Consider the following 23,840-nt stretch of genomic DNA (forward strand, 5'->3'; position numbering starts at 1 on the left):
AGTACTGCAAAAAACATTCTGAACCCAATGTATAACTAATAATCAAGACTTGCTGGCTGACCCTACTTCCTTAATACCTCTTTCCTCTCACTATCACTGCCCTCAGTTCAGGCGGTCATCATTTCTTTTCTGTACTATTGTAGTAATTCCTTAAATTGGTCTTTCTATCTCCATCCTCTACAGAATGATCAGAATAATAATTCAAAAATGTAAATAGATGTGTGTTACTATTCTATTCAAAATTATTTAATATCTCCCCAATGCTTAAAGGATAAAAGCCAAAATTGTTAACATAGCATCCAAAAAGCTTTGTTTTTTTTGTTTTTTGTTTTTTTTTTTTTTTTTGGAGATGGAGTTTCGCTTTTGTTGTCCAGGCTGGAGTGCAATGGATGGCGTGATCTTGGCTCACCGCAACCTCCACCTCCCAGGTTCAATCAATTCTCCTGCCTCACCCTTCCAAGTAGCTGGGATTACAGGCACGCACCACCACACCCAGCTAATTTTGTATTTTTAGTAGAGATGGGGTTTCTCCATGTTAGTCAGTCTGGTTTCAAACTCCTGACCTCAGGTGATTCGCCTGCCTCGACCTCCCAAAGTGCTAGGATTACAGGCGTGAGCCACCATGCCCAGCCCCCCCAAAAGCTTTTATAGTCTATATCTCTAGTTAGCCTCATGATCCACAGTCTGTTCTTCCTGAACTTTCTCTCTAAATGCCCACCGGAATTTACATATACTGCTCCCTCAACCTAAAATCCCTTCATTTTCTACTATCCACCTGGAAATATTCTTCAAATCTTTATAAACTAGCTGAGGTATCATGACCTCACAAAAAACCCCTGAACTCCCAAGAAGACTTAATCAATGCTCTAAGTTTCTTTTCAATCATGCCTTATTACATAGCACTTAGAACATCACATTTTAATTCTCTATTAATGTCTTTCTCCTCCTAAATATTTAATTGGGAAATACCAAGACTTAGCATAATGTCAGTATTTATTAGACACTGTAAAAATACTTGTTGAATAGAAACAGTATACCTATATTAGTTTCTTATTAGTCTGAAAATATGGTTATTGCCGATACTTTAAATATTTCTTGTTAGGAATCATCACATCTTACAATAAAGATTTCTCACTATAAAGTGAAATATCGTAATACTAATAAGTTATTTTAGAAAACTGAAATATTTTACACTAATTTTAGTGGCCTATTCACACGAAACTATTGAAAGCTTTCACATCTAAAACAAAGTGTGAAAATTGTGAATTCCATTAAGTGAAAGACATTTTCAAATATGGGGACATGCATGATTTTATTCCTAGAAAATAATATTGGAATACTTCTGTTTCCTCTATAATTTCCGTAAGTTTTAAGTCTCTACCTGATTCTGACCACACAACTTTTAGGGACTCGTATACAGTTTCCAAAACAAAAATACAGCTTCAAAATTATAAGTCTAAAATGAAGATGATATATTTAAGTAACTTTTCCAAATAAACCAGACTTGCTTGCTAAATCATGGTATATTTTATAATCAAATGATGAAACACCATAAAAAGCAAACAGGTATTTTCTATTAAGTCATAAATTTTACCACTGCACAAATTATTTAAGAACATTATCAATAATGAGTATCTCACTCAGAAGAAATGTATTTTGGCCAGGCGTGGTGGTTCATGCCTGTAATTCCAGTACTTTGGGAGGCCAAGGTGGGCGGATCACTTGAGGTCAGGAATTCAAGACCAGCCTGGTCAACCTGGTGAAAGCCCACCTCTACTAAAAATACAAAAATCAGCCAGGCATGGTGGTACACGCCTGTAATTCCAGCTACTTGGAAGGCTGAAGCACAAGAACCACTGAACCCAGGAAGCGGAGGTTGCAGTGAGACGAGATCATACCACTGCACTCCAGCACTCCAGCCTGGGAGACAAAGTGAGACTCTGTCTCAAAAAAAAAAAAAAAAAAAAAAAAAGGAGGAGTAATGTATTTCAATCATTAAGACAAATTCAAAGCAGACATGATATTAAACAAATACTGATTGTCAAATCTATATTTATTTCTAACATAAGCATTCAAAGAAAGAAAACAATACATATCGACAGTATTTTGAAAGTATGTACTATATATATATTCTTACTGACATTAGTGTTCAAAATACAGGCTCTAACCCAAAAAAGGATGAACTCTTCTTACCTTATTGTCTGAAGGATATACTTTTTGTAATTCCTAATAGCTGTAGGCTCCTAAAAAATACTTTGTGTTTTATCATCTAAGCTAACATTAACATTACTCAGTGATTCTCATTCATTATAAATATTTTTTATGAATTTTTGAGGAGAACTGTCTAGGTTCAGAAGTTTATATCCCAACAGAGGCTTTTAACCTTCATCTTACAATGCCAAACGATGAATAAAAATCTCAAGCTGAAGAAATCAAACTTAACTCTCTCTCTCTTCTCTTGACATTTGTATCCATCCATATTCTTCCTCCAAAAACCACTGAAAGCAAATTGCATAAAGGTAAATCTTTACTCTGAACTTGGCTAGAAGTGATAAGAAAACTCATCAAGACAACAAATATAAAAACAAACTAAAAAAACGAAAAAAAATCCATATCTAAGACATTATTAGTCATAAGCAAGTCTGTTTCTGCAATAAGCCTTGTTACAGAATGACTTACTTCATATCCACAGTTGTTCTTTAAAGTCATCTACTAATGTTACTATATTCAGCCTACATCTAAAACAAAAACACCTATGTTAGATCTTCATTTTTAAATTTAAAAGTCTACTTTTACAGAAAAGGTGCCAATTTACTTTTGTTCTTAACAGTATTTATATTTCTAAAAAAGACACATTTTGGTTAATAGTTATTTAGAGTGACATTAACACAATGCAGCGACAACATAAAATATTTATATAAAAGTGCACTTTTCTTAACTCTGAAGGATATATTATTTACTGAAACTTTACACAATTCGATTCTTAGTAAAATTTTAAACAAAATATTTTTCAGTCAAGAAAAGATTTTCAATTAACATTTCTGGTATTTTACTACAAGAAAAAATCTTTAAGAACTTTCTCCCAAATTCACGTACTTTTCCAAATTTTGAAATATAGTAAATTATTCTTTTTAATATTTTTAAATATTAAAAATAACATTGAGCATTTAATTCTCATATGCACCTACATACAGAGTACATAATACCATGTAATGTTCTAAGCACATTATATATATATTAAAACATTTAATCCTTATAGTAATCTTATAACATAAATACTGTTATAATACCCATTTTACTGAAGGGCTAGGGCATTAAGTAAATTGTTCAAGGAGACAAAGTAGAGGAGCTAAGAATTGAACCCAGACAGTCTGCTCCAGAGTCCATACTCTTTACTGTATTATTATACAGACTCCTGCATGCCAAGCACTATCCGTAAGACTTGAAATTGGCAGATCAAACAAACAAAACAAATCATGGTTACTGTTTTCAAAGAGTTCACCAACTATCAACACACACGCAACCAACAAACCTTCTAGGATTCCAGTAATACAATCCAATTGCTAGTAGAGCTCAAACCAGCATGATTAATTCTTAAAGTAACACTTTACAAATTTGGCCTGTGCCTCAGGTCTCAAAAGGTAGGAAGGGGAAGGAGAAAGGAAAAAAGTAAGGCTAAAAAGGTCAATTGGAACAAGACCATAAAGTTCTAGTGAGTGACATCCTAAGGAATTTAGATTCGATTGTGTAGCACACAGTCAACAGCCATTAAAGAATCTTTAAAATGACCAGTCAAGTGTTTTAGTAGGAAAATTAAACAAAACAAAACAAAAAAAACAAAAAACAAACAACCACCACCAAAAAAAAACCTTTCAGTGTTAGTAAGAATATGGTGGAACAGGAAAGAGATTGGAGACAATAACATTAGTAATTAAATTAGTCAACATTATACAACAAGCTCTCTGGAACAGAGAAATGAGTAAGACTGAAATAGGAAAGTTGTGAGGAGAAAAGAAAGAAAAAAGTTATTTCCAAAGCTTAGACACTAAATTTTTAGGAGAAAGATAAGAGATAGGGAAGAATCAAAGCTGAGTCTCAAGTTTCTAGATTAGAACACTAGGAAGAAGTGATGACATTAAGTGGATAAGGAAAAAGCAACAGGAGTCAACGGGAATCAGTATATGATTCATGATTTGAAACAGTATAATACTGCGGATACTACAATCTTTATTTTCATATAAAAAATCAGTGACTTTCTGTTATGAAACATAAAATACCAATTTAGTTTCTTAAAATTGTTTCTTTTGGCCTTATTTATAACTATTTTCTTGCTAAGAATACATCTAATACTAAGTAATGAATGATTTATGTTTAGAAAGTACAACTTAAAATAAAAAAAATCACCCTCCCTAAAACCCAAAAGCACTGATTTATTTACTGTACATTATTAATGTATGAGGGTTAAGACTTTGATACAGCTGTAGCCTCACTTTGATGTCAGGAATGGAGAGAAGTACCAGAGTTGCCTTCTATATCTAGTCTTACAGAATACACATTTTTAATATCTTTGAGACCATGAAATGTCATTTCACATTTATTTTTTTTTGCTTTGCTCTGAGAAAATAAGCTTTATTAATATCTGTATTAAATCATTAAAATATCTTTTAAAATTAAAACTTCATTTACTAATACACACTTCAGCTGTATCCATTTCAAACAAAATAACACATTCAATATGATAAAAATCAAAATTCTAAAAACTATATATTAGTAACAAAAATGGCTATTTTTGTTTTTAATATACCTAATTCCATTGTTGCTCAATTAGATAATAAATATTTTTCGTTCAAATTGATATTAAAGGAAAACAAAAAGTATTTTATTATCTATTATCTTAAATATTAAATTTAGCATCATTTTCTGAAATAATAAACCTAGCATGCATAGGTAACAATATATAAATCACCTAACTATTCTGCTTCAATTGGATAATCTCCACATAAAGCAAATAATCACCTTGAATAACTCCATAAATAAACAGGGTATATTCTTAACACAGGGTTAAGACTATTCACCTATTTTAGAGGATAACTTATAATTCAGTAGTATATAGCAAAGTTAGAAACTTAAATAATAAAGGTGAGTCATTTTATAGTCTACAACAGTAAAGGCATTCTGGTGAATTTTATGAGAGGTATACTCTTTAGACGAAGATCTTATTGTGACAAAATCATGTAATATATAGAACCTCAGTAAGGAACGTAATTAAGTAACAATTTTTGCTGAATTCGCAAATTAATATACTTCAGGTTGACCAATAGATGGTGCTCAACCTCCATATATAAAAAATAATAAATATCCCAAAAGCATTACTAGTAAAATAAAATTATTTTCAGACTATGTGGCAATTTAAAGACTCAAACATCAAAAACCCAATGCATAAACATCACATTAACTGTTTGTTCTGTGCAGAAGGAAATAATTTTGGATACCTTCAAAAAAGAATTTTAAGAATGATACTGACTGACCATTCATCTATAGAAGACTGCTAAAATTGTTTTTTAAATGTTTCTGAAACATTGTTTTCAAAATTAGCATTCAGTACTACAAAAACATTAAACAACTCAGAAATAAACTTCAAAAAAAGTTTATTCACAACAAATTAATAAATAATTTTAAGTCATTTATCCCAACTTAACTCATGCTTTAGAATTCTTGCTGATTAAGCATTTAACATTCTATTCCTTTGGTAGAAATACAGTTTTTACAACAAACAAAAAACCTAAAAAATTCAGCAAAATCAGAATCCATATATCTTCAAAAATTCACATTTTATGGCATTATATTCTCAATTTATAAAAATGGCATATGACCCAATTGACTGAATTCTAAATGTAAGCTACAGTCACCAAAAGCAATGCAATTACTTCCAAACAGAATGATGATAAAGCAATTACTCCTGAATTGCCACAAATACCCAAGTAGGGCTTATATTATATAATTTTAATTTACTATTATATAACTAATTTATTTTTGTTTTTAGGGAGAAAGAAACATAAAGTACCACAGAAATTCTACAAAGTACAGCTCCGTATGATAGACAATGTCCCAACAATAATTTTTTGTCTATTTTAATTATAGTCTTCCTGCTACTTCTCACTACTATGTGAACAAGACATATAAAATTTGGCTTCCAAACATCTAAATAAAGAACAGAAGGCACTGAGAAAAATCGTTTTTGTATAAAATCTGTGCATAGAAAAAGTTGTTTCTTTCTACTCCATCAGTCAAAGAAGATCAATACCAATCATAGATTTAAACTGAAATCTTAACAAAACAACTTCAATAGGCTTTAAATTTTACTGAAAGCATCTAAAGCCCTAAGTTTTTCTTCATAAAAATTAAATTCCACTAACTTGCCTAACAGTGCTAAGAAGAAATCAACAAAAATTCAGTCAGAGATGGGAAGCAACGTTGTAACTGTAGAAAATATAAATCTTTTTTTAATAGCAAAGTTCTTGATCAACACAAAACATAGTTCATCCTTTGATATAGTAATATACTATCTCATACAGAATATTAAATAAAAGTATCAAAGTCTTATAATTCCTAATTCAATTTTTTTAATTTTTAAATTCATGTTTGTTTATTCACTATTCTTAACCATTAATCAAAAACCTAATTTAGTTTATACATATTTTCAAAATAAAACAAAAAATAAAAACCTAACATGTCGGCATTTAAAATACATTTATTCTTGCAGTTTCTAAAATGAGTCTTTTTTCCATATCTACATTAAAAGTATAGCACAATGATTTAACTATTATTTACTTTCAGTTTCACATATAGTGCCAGCATTTAATTTATTAGGAGAGTATAACACTTTTTCCTCTATTACCTAACTCATGAGTACATATCTGAAAAAAAAAAAAAGCCCCAAATTTTTACTGCTATTTTAAAACACAGTCTGATTTATAACAGTTTTTTAAATGATTTAAAATTGTTAAAAATCTCTCAGGTTTCTATCAAGTTCATTTTTCTTTTAAACAAATGGCAGAGTTGGACCTTTATACCTTTATGACATATATAAAGGATAAATTCACAATCTGAACCTAGTTTAAAGCTCATCAGGGCAAATCCCTCTCTTCTATTTCCAAACTAAACCTGAGGTTCTCACTCACACATCTCCCCATCCCAAGATACCATTAACGTATATTTTGTACATACACAGTACAGTTTTCAAACTACTTTTTCACAGTGACACAAGCAAGTTTACATTACACAAACATGTACTAAAAAACAGACACACTAGTTTATAGAAATAGAAAAGTGCTTAAATCACAATCTAAAAGTTATTAAATAAGGAAAGAAAAGAAAACAGGTGGGCTAATTTCCATATAATCCTTCAATTTTAGATAAAGATACGTTTTTCCAGAAAAGCTCCCTGGCGTTTTACTTTCCAATAAATTGCTATAATGAATACCTATACTTCAAAATGCAAAAAATTATAAAAATCAAAATTTTTAAAAAAAGGCCAGCCTGCCCCTGTTCATGATTGGCTGCTTGTCCAGTAAGGCCTGGGTCCCTAGGTAAGTTATCCACTCTGCAGGAGCTGATTGAAGCAGTGCATGTGAAATTCGGAAGGCTCCAGGAGGAACTAAATAGCGTGGACACAATAACACGATAAAATGTCAGTCGAGAATCTGAAAAAAAGGGTAGATGCCATGGAAAAATCATTAGATATTTCTTCCCAGAACATCTAAAATGATGGGTAAATAAAGCTAAATGTCCAAATCTAGATCCTACTTTAAAAGTTTCAGAAAATTAATTTCTTCAAGTTTAAAAGGAGTATGTCCATTCTTACGGACAATTCTTGTTAAAATTTTCAGTTTATAAAATTTTCAAAACCAGAAATAGATGATCATGTATCCGCAGTTCACTTGAGATTTTTGTTAACCTTTTAGAATAATCACTGCTTATACAAATGAATTAGTATTTATATCTCTGACTCAAAAACTTTTAGCAACTTAAAAAGTAAAATAATTTTCAAAAGTTTTACTCTCTGATACTAAAGAACTCCATTTACTTGATTTAAAAAATACAGCATCAAGGAAAAAAACATATATATATATCTCCTTCAATATTCAACTATGTTAAAGATCTAAAATAGAAGAGAGACACTCAAACTTTTTCTACTTCTATATTTAGTTCAAAGTGGCCCAATTTAGAAACAAATAACATTTATTATTTTTTTCTCATATTCAATTTTTGGAATTGTTGAACAAATGCTTCCAGAAAGAAATATAATAGTTGTAATTAAATGGGTGAATTAAATTATCTATGGTGGTGTTTCGATAACCGTTTAAAACTAACGACCATAAAAGATCTTCTATTTTATATTATCTCCACATGAAGATTTTCTACTGGAAAGTTTAACCATGTTTTATATACAGAAGAAATAGTTTTATTTCACTATTGCAGCAATTTAAGAAAACTTGGAGGGCAGCTCCTGGACCTAAAAATTATTCATTAGTATGAAACAACTCACTTAGTTTTTTTCATTCACCCACAAATAAAAAGGTAACAAAGAAAAAGGAAAAAATAAAGATACATAATTTTATTACCTTGCATTCATATAATGAAGGTCTATATGGAATTGTGTTATATATGTAAGAGTAAAGTTCTGCTAGTTTCAAAAAACTGATGACTCAAAATGATTTAGAATTAAAGATCACAGTAAAATACAATGAATATTAAAGAATATGTCTATATATAAAGTCTATAATTAGTCTATAATTTGATCACAGAGAGTAAAATATAGTATACATATACATGTACACAATAAAAAGGAACAGACCTACTAAAGTTTCATTTTGTAAAATCAAATTGATTCATGATATGATTACTATAGCATTTTAATTATGGTTTCTTACTGCATTTTTGTGTCTCTGAGCATATGAAAATGTATAAAAATACTCAGAGATCTCTGAATTCTATTATTCCTCCCACTTACTAATTCAGTGGACTTTAGTGCTCAGTTTTCTATTACCCAGTCTTAAGACAGAGGGGACACATATTAATATAGATGAATTAAGTGATAAAAACCTAGGATGAATTCGAGAGCTTTAAAAACACATAATAAAGAGAAGCTTTAAAAACAATGCAGGTCATTTTTTCATAGACAACTGTTGGCATCATTTGAATTCCAAAATGATTTGAGGTCAGTAATTTGAATACATTTATTTTTACACATATTTCCAACAGCTTATCTATGCTGCAAGATTCTTACACCTTTCTCATACAGCACTTGCAGCTACATTTCTAATGCGAAAAAAATTAAATATTATGCTAATTGCCATACAGTTGAATGCAACAAAAATGAACTGTGGTTAAGTTCTAGGGGAGTTGTTTGTTTTAAATTACAGTACTATAGGTCTAATCTCAAGAAAAAAGACAAATACTGGAGAAATAACACTTATTCTTGGATGGAATGTGAGTGACAAAATTTTAACATTCCTGGAAAATGTATATCAGTCATTGGTATAAATGGTGTGTATTAATAACTATTCACTAAGAGACAGGATTTTTCCATTTAGGACAACTATCAAAAATTTAGAATGCAAAAAAGTTCAGCACATTAATCTCAAGAATGATAATTTCTATAACTTTTATAGATGCCTATCATACCTATAAATGCCTATTATGATTTTTAACTCTGATAATAATGAAATCCAGATAGGTGTCATTCTTAATGGGAGATATACGTATTGATACACTATAACAGGATAACTAATTTTAAGAATACCTCCTAGTAGGACAGGCAATCCAACCATTTCTCATGTCGTGATTGGAATGTGACATTTCTGTGCGCCAACCCATCATATGTCTTTCTGAAAAACATGCCACAAATGTGGACCAATCAATAAAGTAATTGGTCAAGGCTACTTTTTCTGAAAATACATATGTCATCCAATGCAACTAAACTGATACATCCAAGGATAAAGTTTACACTAAAATCAAGACAAAGATAGTGTAATGACTATCCCAAGTAAATATAGTCATCACTAGTCAATAATACTTCCATGAATACACCAACATATTGTAACTGAAGAACAATTTCTTTCCAAAAAAAAAAATGGTGGGAGGGTTCACCTCCAGTTTATGGAATGAGTGCTTCAAACAAAATCCCAAAATAAAAGAAATACATATTGCTTCCCAATCCTACAGAGTTAAGTCTAAATGAGTCTGTAGCTTAAGGAAATAAGTCACTTTTAAATTAACCCTTTTAAAAAAGAGAATTAGCCTATCATTGCCTAGAGTTGAGAGAAATCTTGAAAATTAAGAGATACTTACAAAATATAATTCTACAAACAAAGCCTGAAAAATTTCTTCTAATCAAACAACTGTAATTAAGATAATTTTCCTCATCAAACCCTTAACCAACTGTTAATTTTACTATATTTAAATAATACTTTAAGGAATGTAATGTTTCATATTTTCTTGAACATTTTATTATAAAACGTTCATTCAACCACTGACATTTATCCTTTATGTATACACTAATAGTTTTTCAATAACGTAATCTATGGAATTTACATATAGATGCCTCATTTTCTAAAGAAAAACCTATGTTGAAACAAATCAGTGATAATTCATAGTTGAAAATCCTTTTTTATTTATAAAAAAGAAAAGCCTTATCATTTAAGCCAAAAATGTCACAAATAATGAACGTGTAACTCAATACAGAAGGGCGATTTACATTCACTTCCTAAGTAGAGTACCTAACACATAAACCTGCAAACACTAACATTTTAAGAAAACTGGACATGAAATTATATAGCTTCATCATTACATTTAAGCCCTTGGCCTAAATCTAATTTGTGTTCATAACAAACATTACAAAGTGCTTAAGTTTTAATATACTCTTCTTAAAGCTCAAAAAGATCATAAGACTTGTATATATACAAAAATGTTTCAAAATATAGTCCCTCTACTAACTCTTAATTAGTGAGTATAGGACACAAGTAACAGTTGGATAGTAAACCACAATGTATGACTAAAAACAGGCTGCAAAATGCATATATTACCACCACAAATGTTAACTTAATGAGCCACCAGAACAAATTTCTAGTCTCAGTTCAATTCCCCTTGACCAGATCATTTCCTCCAAAACACGTGGGCATACACACACACACACAGACACATACACACAGACACATACACACACACACACACACACTCTCAACATACTCATTCCCCTTTTTCATATGTTGGTCTTCCAATTTAAGACTACATGCAAATAAAGACAAGTCAAACTGCTTTCTTTCACTGTGGAAATAATTCTGACTTTAAAAGGGATGAGTTTGCTGAACGACCATATAAAACATATGTATTCTGAAGACTTTATTTTTACTTCAACTAGAGGCTTCTCCCATTTAAAACAAAGAGTTTTAAAGTGAAAGTATTTTACCTACAAGCAAAATTTTCAGAGTTTGGTCCAGGGATTCTTACCTGGGGTCTGTACAGGTATCTGCAAGGTCAAAAATATTTTAATAATAATATAATACTAACACATTATTTGCCTTTTCCACTCTTATTCTCTCAGTTAACAGTGGAATTTTTCAGAGACTACATGACCTGAGATAACATCATCACTCTGATGACTAATAGAATGTATGCCTGTATATTCAAACTTTCTCATTTTGAATTTCAAGTGAAAAAAAATTCAATAGATATAACAACATAACAAAATATCTTTGGCATCTCAAATAACTCTCAAGAGTATAATGGGTCCACAGACCAGAGTTTGAGAATCAGTGAACTAGTAGAAATCAAGTACAGCTTTTTATTGGGAGTGGGATAATCTTATACCATGTTCCTTCCTACTAATTTACCTTTCACAGTCCAAAGACATGTGTCCCTATCCATTTTAATTTTATTACACTTCTAAATTCAAAACAAATAACCTATGATGGGCATTAAACACTTTGATAGTTGTTTTAAATAAATTTGCAACAGCCAAAATTTCTATGAAAACATGTCTCTAGTAACTTATACTTCTTTAAATCTGCTTTTCTTCAAGTAACAGCATTCTAGAAAAATTATTTTAAACTTAATTTGAATTATTGATATGCTTCAGAAGTCATATGCCAATATTACTTCATCTTAACATTCAGTAATTCAACCCAGTAAGTTTATTCAACATTTATGAGTTATGAGTTAAACCAAATAACGTAATTATCATTTATAATTATCATGAAAAATTTCCTGAATTCCAAAATTCCTGAATAAACTTGAATGATATAATCACTTTCAGTGGAGATTTCCCCTACTTAAATGAAACTAAGATTAGTCAAAAAAAAATGGACTATTTAAAAATAAATACACCTATCTGCAAGCCCTTTAGACTGCCAAGAACAAAAATAAACCGAAATGAAATTCAGAAAAAGAGAATCTCTTACAATTGTCAATACAAGAAAGAATAGGCCTAGGCACCAAGAAACCTCTTTCTCTCTCTCCCTCATTTGGTATTTCTAACTCTCATAATCAATCAGTATTCCTTTTCTGTTACCTCATATCTCAGTCTTGTACATACTGGATTAAAAACTAAAAACTGTTTCCCTCCCTGCGGGAAGGGAGACCTCTTCTTTGTCCTTCTCTATAATAAAATAAGAATAAAACTTTTCCATAAGGGACCAATAGTCTACTGTATGTATACAATAAAACTTTTGTATTAGAAACTGATTACGTTTCTCAATTTCTAATTCTTAAAAGAAGAATTCAGGGAAAGGTAAACTTTTTGAGTTTCTATATCTCCATATGAAAAACGAGGATATAAGACCTACCTCATAAAGCTGTCATAAATCAAGTCTGACCCTAATAGAAAAGACGGGAAAGAGAGCTTGTGACCAGGAAAAAGTGAGTGTATATGGCATGTTCAGAAAACCACATATGGATTTGGCTAACACAGAGTGATTTAGTAAGGACATATAAGTCAGATTTGCTACCACACGTTCTCACATATAACTGGGAGCTGAATGATGAGAACACATAGACATATGAAGGGGCCCATTGGAGGTGGGTGGTAGGGAAAGCATCAGGGAAGAATAGCTAATGAATGCTGGACTTAATAACTAGGTCACGAGATGATCTGTGCAGCAAACCACCATGATACAGGTTTACCTATGTAACAAACCTGCACATCCTGCACATGTACCTTGGAACTGAAAAGCTGAAGGGGGGAAAAAAGTGAGAATTGCATAGCATAAGTGAGGTTAAGAGAGACACTGTCAACTATGCTAAGCAGTGTGATATCTCCATCCTGTATGAGAGGAAAAATCACTGAAAAGCTTTAACCAAGAATGGGAACACAGAAGAAGAATATAGTGACAGAAGAGGATAGCTAAGACTACAAGTTCAGTCCAGTTGAGTTTTGGGCATGCTCAGTTTGAACTGAAAACAAAGAGAAGACTAAAAGAACTGCTCAACAATCTCAGCAAAAAGGGAGTAAAATCAGAACACTGTCAGGTAGTCCTTTGAAACTGTTTCAAACAACCTGCACACAAAGAAACATCCATCCATTTTATCTCTCCACCCTTGAAAATAACAGTTCCATAAAACAATGTTTACCCTTATTGTATGATACATCCTGATAGCTTCTTTTCTTTTTTAAAAAATGCCAGTTTGGATCTCATAAATTTATATCAAAACCCATTAGTAGAGTCGGATTAATACTGATTTAGGATACTGGTTTAGTAATCTGAGTAGATCCCCAATATCCGACGGCTGTTACATTTGGATTTTTAATCTTATCCATACCTGTTTACGTAAATGGAAGAATACATGAATTTGCATATTTTTATGAGATCTTTTTTACTTTGGCAGTAAATTTTATACATTTTCTTGAAATAACGTATGTGTACTTACTGATATTATAATTCCGCTTTTTAGATGTAAGGGGGGAAATACTCTTCCCATTCCTCAAGAAGGCCTAAAGATTTAATCAATGATGCTGTGAATGAGAAACACTGGTGATTACGCATTTAATACAAATTACTAAAGGATATAGGTCTCCAAGAGCAACTTTTTAGCACACTGTACTCTAAGACATTATATTCATATATAATCTGCTACACAGATAGTAGTGGTTACAAACATGAATTTTGATGCCATACTACCAGGTTTCTAACCTTGTACCTGAAAAACACTGTCATCTCCCCGAGTTTCAAGTTTCCTCATCTGGAAAATGGAGTAACTACCTTACAGAGATAGTGTGAGAATTAAACTAGACAAAATATTTAAAGTGTTTTTAAAAGGGTCAGGTTCAAATATTAACTATTACTATAATTTATCTTTGAGCATGTTTTCTAGCTTCTTTGAAGTAAAGGTGTATTTCACTCTGTGGTTTGTCAAGTATTCTATCAAGTTCAGTATAAAAGATAGGGGATAGCATTTTCCTTCATTGTGTCCGCAGAACACAGTCATATTTTAACTTCAGTAGAATTCACAGGTCTTATATAAAAAGAAACTAAACCTTCATATTCTCTCTCTTCACTAATTATCACTTGTGAGCATGTTAAGAAAAGTCCAAGGGTTATCTCTAAATACTGACACTAGCAATTACTCCATACTATTAAATGTACTAATTTACTTTATTGATTATGCCTGTCTTAATCCCTCCCATTTATTGGTTCTTAAACTTCATCTCTTTTTTATGATATACATTATCTTTGGGTATCCATCATGAAACCCAAAAAGTAATACCCTGAGATCATCAGGTCAAGTACCCCTATGCCTCTCACTTTTCCCTCAGTGTATCAATGTGTGTAACACAGGATCTGTTACTGGTATTTACGGTGATGAATGTGAGTCACCAAGAAAAGGTTTTATTGTATTGATATATATTCTCCTTAGGAAGACATTTTTGAAAGAGAAAAAGCTTTTTTAAAAAAGAGAAAAAGCTTTACATTTAAGTTAGTGACCTTTAATTGTCTAGTCTAGGGTGTTAACTCTTTTGAGCATATGTAAAATCTTGTTTTATTTATTTACTTTTTGAGACAGGGTCTCACTCTGTCACCCAGGCTGGAGTACAGTGGTTGCAATCATAGTTTACTGCAGCTTCAAACTCCTAGACTCAAGTAATTCTCCTGCCTCAGCTTCCTAAGTAGCTGGGACTACTGCCATGTGTCACCACAGCCACCTAATTTTTTAATTTTTTTGTAGACACGGGGTCTCACTATATTGCCCTAGCTAGTCTTGAACTCCTGGCCTCAAGTAATCCTCCCACCATGGCCTCTCAAAGTGCTGGGATTATAGGTGTGAGCCATTGCACTCAGCCATATTTTGTTCTGTTGTATACCATATCAACCTCTGATTTTGTTTAACATATATATTGTGATTACTGATAGTTGATCTTTGCACAAAGGTACTTCACTGCTATGAATGACAGGATGTTCTTCTGTATGAAAGAGCCTGTACAACAAATTACCCTTCATCCTGATCCATTAACATAGCTTTAAAATAAGACAGCTAAAGAAAAAAATGCTTTTTTTTGAGATACGTTGTTATAAAACATCAAGGAATAAAGAAAAGGCAAATCATCAGAACTTTATAAGCAAGTCCAGTTTGCTTTAGGTCTTATCTATGTGTATATGTAATACACAATTTTACAACTTCATTTTAGTAGTATATAATGGAAAACATAATAAAATATGATACATGCACATTTTCTTACATATTAGATGACCAATGAATACTGCCTCACAGATTCAGGTTCTTGGTTCTGTTTGTTCCTATGAATAGAAACATGACCTTGTCTCCATTTTTACCCTACCTATCCAAAGAAATGCCTATTACTGCTGTTTTTCACTATCATGACTTTTTCAAAATTTTTGTATCAACTAAAATTAAGGAATGAGAAAGAACATTATTGTAAACAACAATATAGTAAATATAGTAAGAATAACAATGGTAGTAGTAAAAATAACAGTAGTAGAAATAACAATAACAAATGGTGGTTTTCACTTTTTGAGTGTCTAGAATGTATAGGCATTATAAAAAGCATATTTATACATTATCTCATTATAATAATCCTATAAGGAAAATATTCCCATTTTATAGATTAGTAAAACTGAGATTCAGAGAGGTTAAATAACTTGCCCACGATCACAAAGCTAGTAAAAGTGGAACAGAAATTCAAACCAGTACTATCATCTTAACACTAGTAAGAACTCTGACTCCTACAAGTATATTCTGTGGTCAAAACAGGTTTTGCTTAATGGAAATTATGATAGAAATATTAACTCTAATTTGGGAAGAAAACCTTCATCATAAATTTTGAATTAGCAATTATTTCACAAAATAGCTTAGTTACTAAGAGAATCTGAATGAGCATTGTGATACATCAGGTTGTTGCTCAGAACAGAATTAACTTTGGCCTTCACTTCCTCCATCCTTTACCTGTAGTGGGTAAGACAACTATTTTCACTTGAAATAAATTTTTTAAAGCACAATTGTAAATTTACTGATTTTAAATAATTTTAAAATGGCTAACATATGGTTTAGAATAGACACAAGAAAAAGAGCACTCATATACACTGTAGGTAAGAGTATAAATTGACACAACTATTTTTTCTGAAAGGTATCTGCCAATAGGTAGCAAATTTTAAAAACAAATGCTGTCCGGATCCCAAAATTTCACTTTCAGAATACATTCTCAGGAAATAATTCCAAGAGTAAAAGAAAAAACAAATACCTGGTGTGGCAACAGAGAATTATTACAGGGATGCTTATAATACTGAAACATCAGAGACAACCTGAATATGAAACATAATTAATTGGTCATATAGACTATGATACATCAATACAATGGAAGACCAAAATCGTTTTTTAAAATGATGGTATAACTGGTATTCCTTCACACAGAATAATGAAAAAGAGATAGTGTAAACAAGCATAAACCGAAGTAACAGAGCATAGCCATTTTTAATATTAAAATAAATACACTTATATCTGTACATATATGTATTAATGTCTGAAATGAAATTGACCAAATTATTAACAGATTATGTGTTTGAAAGAACTCCATAAATGTACACTTTTAAAAACACATTACTGTACTGTTTAAATACCAATCAACATGTATTACCTTTATAATCAGAAAAAAAGGTCATTTTCATCTTTTTAAAAACAAAGGAAACAATCAAGATGCCTACCAAGATGTAACTACAATATTCATTACAGCATAACATAGAAAGCAAGAAAGAGAACATTTTAAATACCAAATAAATTAATATATACACTATTTCCCAGCCATAAATACCTAATGTTCTATTTGATTATTTATCTTAGAATAAAGTTCAAAGTGTACTAATAAGTGAAGCCACATATAAAGAATAACAATTTTTTATAAAATACAGCTTATATTTACACAGAAAAAAACTGAAAATATTCACTCAGGTACAAACAGTGACTGATTTTTGTATTTTGGTGGTGGATTATGGGTAATCTGTGATTTCTGCCATTTGAACTTCACTGTGTTTTCCAAGGTTTCTTTAGTGAGAATGTACTGATTTTGTAATTCAAAAAAGTAAAACAAAGAAATAAAAGGATTCTCTACCCCTCATCTACTTACATTTGCCACAACAAATATTCTATATTCAATACTTCAAATAAAAACATTTACGTTTAAATCATGTTAGGTGGTTTAAAATCACAAAGGTTCTTCTGAAATTGAATATTTATCAAAATGCAAAACATTCTATAAGTTAAATATTTAAGTTTTTTAAAGGCAAGTGAATTTCTGTGCATTAAACAATTAAATTGTTAAATAATTGTTAAACAATTAAACAATCTTTAAACAATTCTATTTGAGGGTAATTCAGGTCTTCCTAAGCATCACTAGGATTTTCTGGCATAATATTTTCTATACAAGATCACAGTTCTACAATTTTGAGGTCTCACAAAACATGTAAGACCTCTGGGTGGACTACCACCTTCAATACATGCAAAAGGAGTGCAATGTTAAGAGAAAAGCACTATCATACTATCCACATATCCTTACCTTTAAAATATTACATAACCAATGGACAGTTGCTTTTCTACCCAAATACCTTGCCCTCAATTACTAAATGTTTTTACTCTAAGAGCTGCTTTACTCTAAAAGTTTTTTTAAATCTTTTGTCCCAAATTTGGCCACACTATTTCTACTTAATGATCCTGTCAAGTTATCTGTGTCCCAAAAAGTTTAATTATATCAGAAATTGCTCATTTAAACTGTGTAGCTAAATAAATAACCCAGCTGTGGTTACAACATATATAATTTGAAATATTCTAGTAAATTACTTATATAACAATTATTTTCAATTAGAACTTTGAGATTTTTTAAACTGTTTCAAGAAATAATTTAGAGCTAGCTACTTAAAATTAATAGATTATGTATGTTAGGAAATCTGTTCAAAAACTGCAGGGCCCTTCTCTTATTGCTGTACTAGACAATCATTATACCACTACTTAAGCATCATAACATGGAATGTAAGTTTCTTTTATTTTAAATCAGAGGCAATATGTGACTTGTCAGGGTTCCTTCTTTACACATGTCCTACATATGAATTGCCTCCAGACCAACACTGAAAGTCCACAGACAATTTTACTTCACTACCTGCTGTTGCCAGTTGAGATTTAATCTCCTCTCAGCATTCCCTTTGCCAAAATGCCAGCAAACTTCTTCAGAAAACTACAAACACTGCCATTCTCACTTCTAATAGACAACAATTCACGACCAATTCAACACAAATAAAATTTGGGGCTGAAGAAGAAAAGGGAATGAGGGAAAAGGTAAGCATCACTGAAATCACTGCATTCTACCTTCAGTTCCCCAAGACAAAAAAAGTCAACCTACCTAGCCTTTTCTTACATACCTTTTTTTATTTTATTTTATTTTATTTTTATTTTTTTCTGAGATGGAGTCTGTTGTTATCCCAGCTGGACTGCAATGACGCAATCTCGGCTCACTGCAACATCTGCCTCGGGGGTTCCAGCAATTCTCCCGCCTCAGCCTCCCAAGTAGCTGAGATTACAGGCGTCCACCACCATGCCCGGCTAATTTTTGCATTTTTAGTAGATACAGGGTTCCACCATGTTGGCCTGGCTGGTTTCAAACTCCTGACCTCAGGTGATCCACCTGCCTTGGCCTCCCAAAGTGTTGGGATTACAGATATGAGCTGCCACGCCCGGCCTTCTTACATACTTTTTATCACTAACTCTCTTCATGTTCTCTACTCTTAATATGCTCCAAGGAAGTCTGATATTCTTCCAAATGTACAATAAATTATTTTGGGTCTCTGAATTCCCAAAGATCCACTACTGGTATCTTTCCTTGGACTGAGTCTTCCCTAAGAGTCTTTTTATTTCATTTCCAAATCCCCATTTGTCATTCTGCATAAGCTCATGGAGAATCTAAAAAAAAGATTTGCTCTGATGACAGGAAAAGAGAAAAAAACATTAACACTGTTTTGTGTCCTGTTAGTTGAAGAAGAAAGAGCTCTCAGAAAGAGAATGCATAACAACAAATGGCTAATAATGAACCAATGAAAGAAAAGAAGAGAGATAATGGCCCAGTGCCAGGAAATGCTGCATGCATTCTAGGTACTTATGTAGGAAGAGTTCTAGTTAGTCCCTTTGGCTTTCAAACTATAATAGAGAACCTGTTCTCCAGACCCTGACCCCATCTCCTGTAGCTTCAGCTAGCATAGGGCTTGATACTCTGTTCAGGTCATTGAAGTTACCAACAGAAGACAGAAATGTGTCTTTGGAACACATTTCTAGGACTGAAAAACATACTTTTTTTTTCTATAAAAACATTCTTATAAAAGGTGGCGAGGTCTCATAATACATACAGCATCATAGCTTACGTAAAAGGCTACTGCAGAATAGATTAGGGACCCATTACAGAAAACATTCCTAGAAAGAATAAGCATCCCTAGTCTCTCTCAACTCCTATAAAAAACACAACTTTAAAAAAATCAACTCTTAGAACGTTGCTCATTTGTATTTCATGAACTACCTATACTTCTAATCTCCATGTAGAAAGCAATTTCCTTTCTCTGTTAAAAAAAAAATGAATCTCTTTTTTCTAAACTTACATATCCTGAGTAGCAGATTGCTTGACTGTAGCAGTCCAAGCCATTGCTGGAAGGCAGCCCCAATAGTAGGATGAGAGTAATTTCACACATATCTTCTATTTAAGCAGCCACACATGTTATGACACTGCCCAAATGCCAAAGTATGAGTAAAAAACTTTTATAAACCTAAGTTACACTTGAAAAGCACCTTAAAACTAAAGGAAAACAAAAACCCTGTTATTCTAATTTTAAATGTTACTTCCAAGACAAGGTAATGCTATAGTAAAAACAAAATTTCTACCCTTAAAAACACAACTACGTAAATTTTTCATTACTTTAAGGACATACAAAGAAATGAGTCTCACTCTATTATTGTCCATAGGGCCAACTCAGTTATTCTATGTAATATATTCACAAATGTATATATTTCTTCCAGGCCCTCTAATTAAACTACTCCAATACCGATAATTTCTAAGTTATCAGCATAGTCATTTCAGCAGTTAAAATATAATAAGCTAATAACAGAGACTCTGACTTCCTATTTTTAGGTTAGACTGAAGTCATTCATATGAAATAAAATGAATTTAATCAATTACAAATTCCAACTGATAATTACCATCATGTTTTTAAATAAAGGGAAATATTTCACACATAATCAAATCTTAGTTACTACAAATCTGACTGTCCAATGTTCAAGCAGCATTTATTTCTCCTTCCAACTTCTGCTCTTGGGTCATCTTCACTGCTTACCCATCGAAGAAATAACATAATTATAAGAAGAGATGATAGAGATTCATCTAAACCAGCTTTCTACCTGATGAATGATGCTTCCAACCATATTAAAGTACAGATAATCCATTCTATTCAGAGAAGTAGCAAGCATCACAACTTCTCTGGAAGAAGCTTATCTACCACTGATATTTACATGCAGACTTGGACACCTGGATTGGATAAACATCCACTCGGAGAAGACTTTTCAGTTTTGAAAACAACAGCCCAGACGGTCTTCAAAAAGCAGACACATAAGGCCATTTAATTTCAACTCTACCTTCTGCCACATAAGAAGTCCACCATTGTGTTGGTGAGGGAAGAAGTAAAACAGACAGACCTAGTTCTGTCATTCATTTACAGCAAGCCAACAACTGCAAAATATGCGCTTAGTAGCTATATTAAACTATTCTCATTAACATTCCAGTAAGAGTTGGATAGTGGAAAAGATGAATTATCACAAGCTGGTATCAGGTTTAAAGATTTTTCTTTCAATTATTTATATTTATATATTATCAGATTCTATTGTCTATTATTCTTCAACCCATTATTAAGATAAGGATTATTGTTTCATTCATCAGTCTGAGTGACAAGGAGTACCACATATATGAAAGGAGGTAAATAGCTGTACGTTGTAGTCATTTAATGCACATCAGTTCTAGTCCCAAAGCATATCTAAAAAACATTTTTTAACAACTAATACACAGTATTCTATTTATTTTACTATATAAGGTTTACATGGCAAAAAGAAAGAACCTGACAGAACAAGTCTAAAAATAAAATTCTTACTAATATGAATATTTAGTTACCATAAAGAAAAATGTAGGCTTTCATGATAAAAATCGATGATGGGAGATACTATATTTGGTGGCAAAATGTTAAAAATTATTAAATCTGAGTAAAAGGTAAATAGGAGTTCTTTGTGCTATTTTTGCAACATTTCTATTTTCTATTACTTCAAAATAAAACAAAATTTAAACTCAAATCTGCAACAAAGATCATATTTAAAACACTGCAATACTACCAATATTTAATAAGTAATCATGGAGCCTTAAATGCATGTTTCCACATTCTTCTGAATATATTTTCTCCTGAACTGTGATAAAAGAAAAAAAGGCATACAGCAACTGAAATACACTCTTAAAAATAATCATGGTCTTCACATTGTTGGCCAATATTGAAATGGCATAATCAAAAAATCTTTAAATTATATTTACAAAGACTGGATGTATAAGAAAAAAGTAATTCTGTGAAAACATAAAATTCCTAAGACTATCCCATAAGTGAGTTTAGAAAACAAGTACAATAAGAGAAATAATTTATAATTTAACATTTCATTCATACGGTTTGTCATATGCTGTGTTCCAAATGCCATTACTCACTTTAACTCTAAATTTTCCTGAATATTTCTTCTTCCATATTACAAATTTAATTCAGATTAATACTGTGTTCAAAAGTTAGTCAGTCTGTACTACCTAGAAATTAGGCCAAAAAATAGGAACAACCAGAAAAAAAAAATCAAAGTGTCGGAAATTACTACTTCTAAGAGTGATGATGAATTTATTTAATTTCATTATTTTAAAATCAGGCAAGAAAGTTATTAATAAGTCCCAAGATTTATAATACTACTATCCTATGTTTATATAACATTTTATAATTTATAAAGTACTTCAAAACCTATAGTCTTATTTTAGTCCCACAAAACACTGCAGACTAGGTCAAGATAGGTATCATAATACTAATTTAGTAGGTAAGTTTCATGCCTATTGTAATACTAAAGATCATTTATTGTCTTATTTTCAAATTTAAAATTTTTTTCCATTTTTATTTACAATTTTATGTAAATTCTAAACAACAAACACCAGGTAATACATCATTATTTTCACTATAAGAACTGTCCTCTAAAAATCAATCAAGAATGATAGATTAATCATTTTTAGAATAAATTACCAGAGTTTTAACAAAGTACAAGCTCATCAGAAAATAAAGAAAAGACAATCAAAACTCAGGAAATAACATATAAATTTGGTCACTTTATTACTGAAGTAAAAAGGTAATTTAAAAAATCAAAAAAGAAATTCTCATTTATCTTTTTAGAATCTATTAGATCTGTGAAATCCAGAGAAGATGGAAAGAAAATCAACTTTAGTAACATATTCTGTTTTACTTTTTCTGAGTTATTTAACATATAAATAAATAGTAACATCATCAAGATTCTTCTACAATTTAACATTTTGTGCTTTTAAATGACAAGGTGAAAATATGTAATTTATGGATAAATGTATTAAAAGTACAATCAATATACTTATTTATTAAAGTGTAAATAATTACATTATATTTCAAAATATTTGTGTGTCAACAAAGTAACACACTAAAAATTACCCCAAGCTTGTATAATTTTAACCAAACCTGGTAATATATTTCTTTCATTGTGTTATTTCTAATTATAATACAACCAAGAGAATTTATTCTCTTCCAAACAAACGAAACTTGCTAAAAAAAAAGAGAGAAAAGAAATCCTTTAAGCAACAAGGCATCAACCATATGCTTATTTAACTTCAGCACCATAATCTCTCATAAAAACACAAAGAATTCCCAAACAAAATAATTGAAATTAGGCTTGCTAATCAACATCATTTAATAATTCAATTAGGATATAAATCTGGTTTTCAATCATTTAAAATACATACTATTTGAAGACCAACTAACATGTCATAAGTCTATAAAATACTTCAGAATTGATAATGTTAAGAAACATCATCTTTGATGTATAAAATAAGCCCTCTATGTAAATAGCTATCATTTTTAGACATTCCAAAATGGCCACAAAACATAATTGGAGTCTGACTGCAATGTTGCCCTGCAAATGCACATACCTTGATGATGAGGCTATCTCATGACATCTATTAAAGAAGAGTCTTCGGTAATAAAATCTCTTTGAATGAGGCCCAC

At 31.2% G+C, this 23,840-nt stretch overlaps 1 protein-coding gene across 5 annotated transcripts in view; it reads right to left on the reverse strand.

The window, feature by feature from the left end:
- Positions 1 to 23,840, reverse strand: part of FBXL17 (F-box and leucine rich repeat protein 17) — a 539,707-nt gene that overhangs the window by 450,149 nt on the left and 65,718 nt on the right. Inside the window, exons 5-7 of one of the 5 annotated variants that reach the window (XM_009208854.4) lie at positions 13,927 to 13,990; positions 9,806 to 9,890; positions 7,019 to 7,703 (exon numbers count right to left, since the gene is read on the reverse strand). The exons of the other annotated variants lie outside the window; for them this stretch is intronic. Of the exons in view, the coding sequence (XP_009207118.1) occupies positions 7,658 to 7,703; positions 9,806 to 9,890; positions 13,927 to 13,990 (195 nt within the window). The 3' untranslated portion in view covers positions 7,019 to 7,657. Of the gene's footprint in view, positions 1 to 7,018; positions 7,704 to 9,805; positions 9,891 to 13,926; positions 13,991 to 23,840 lie in introns of those variants that run through there. 5 annotated transcript variants of the gene reach the window in all.

This window comes from Papio anubis, chromosome 5 (assembly GCF_008728515.1).
Source record: "Papio anubis isolate 15944 chromosome 5, Panubis1.0, whole genome shotgun sequence".
NCBI lineage: Eukaryota > Metazoa > Chordata > Mammalia > Primates > Cercopithecidae > Papio > Papio anubis.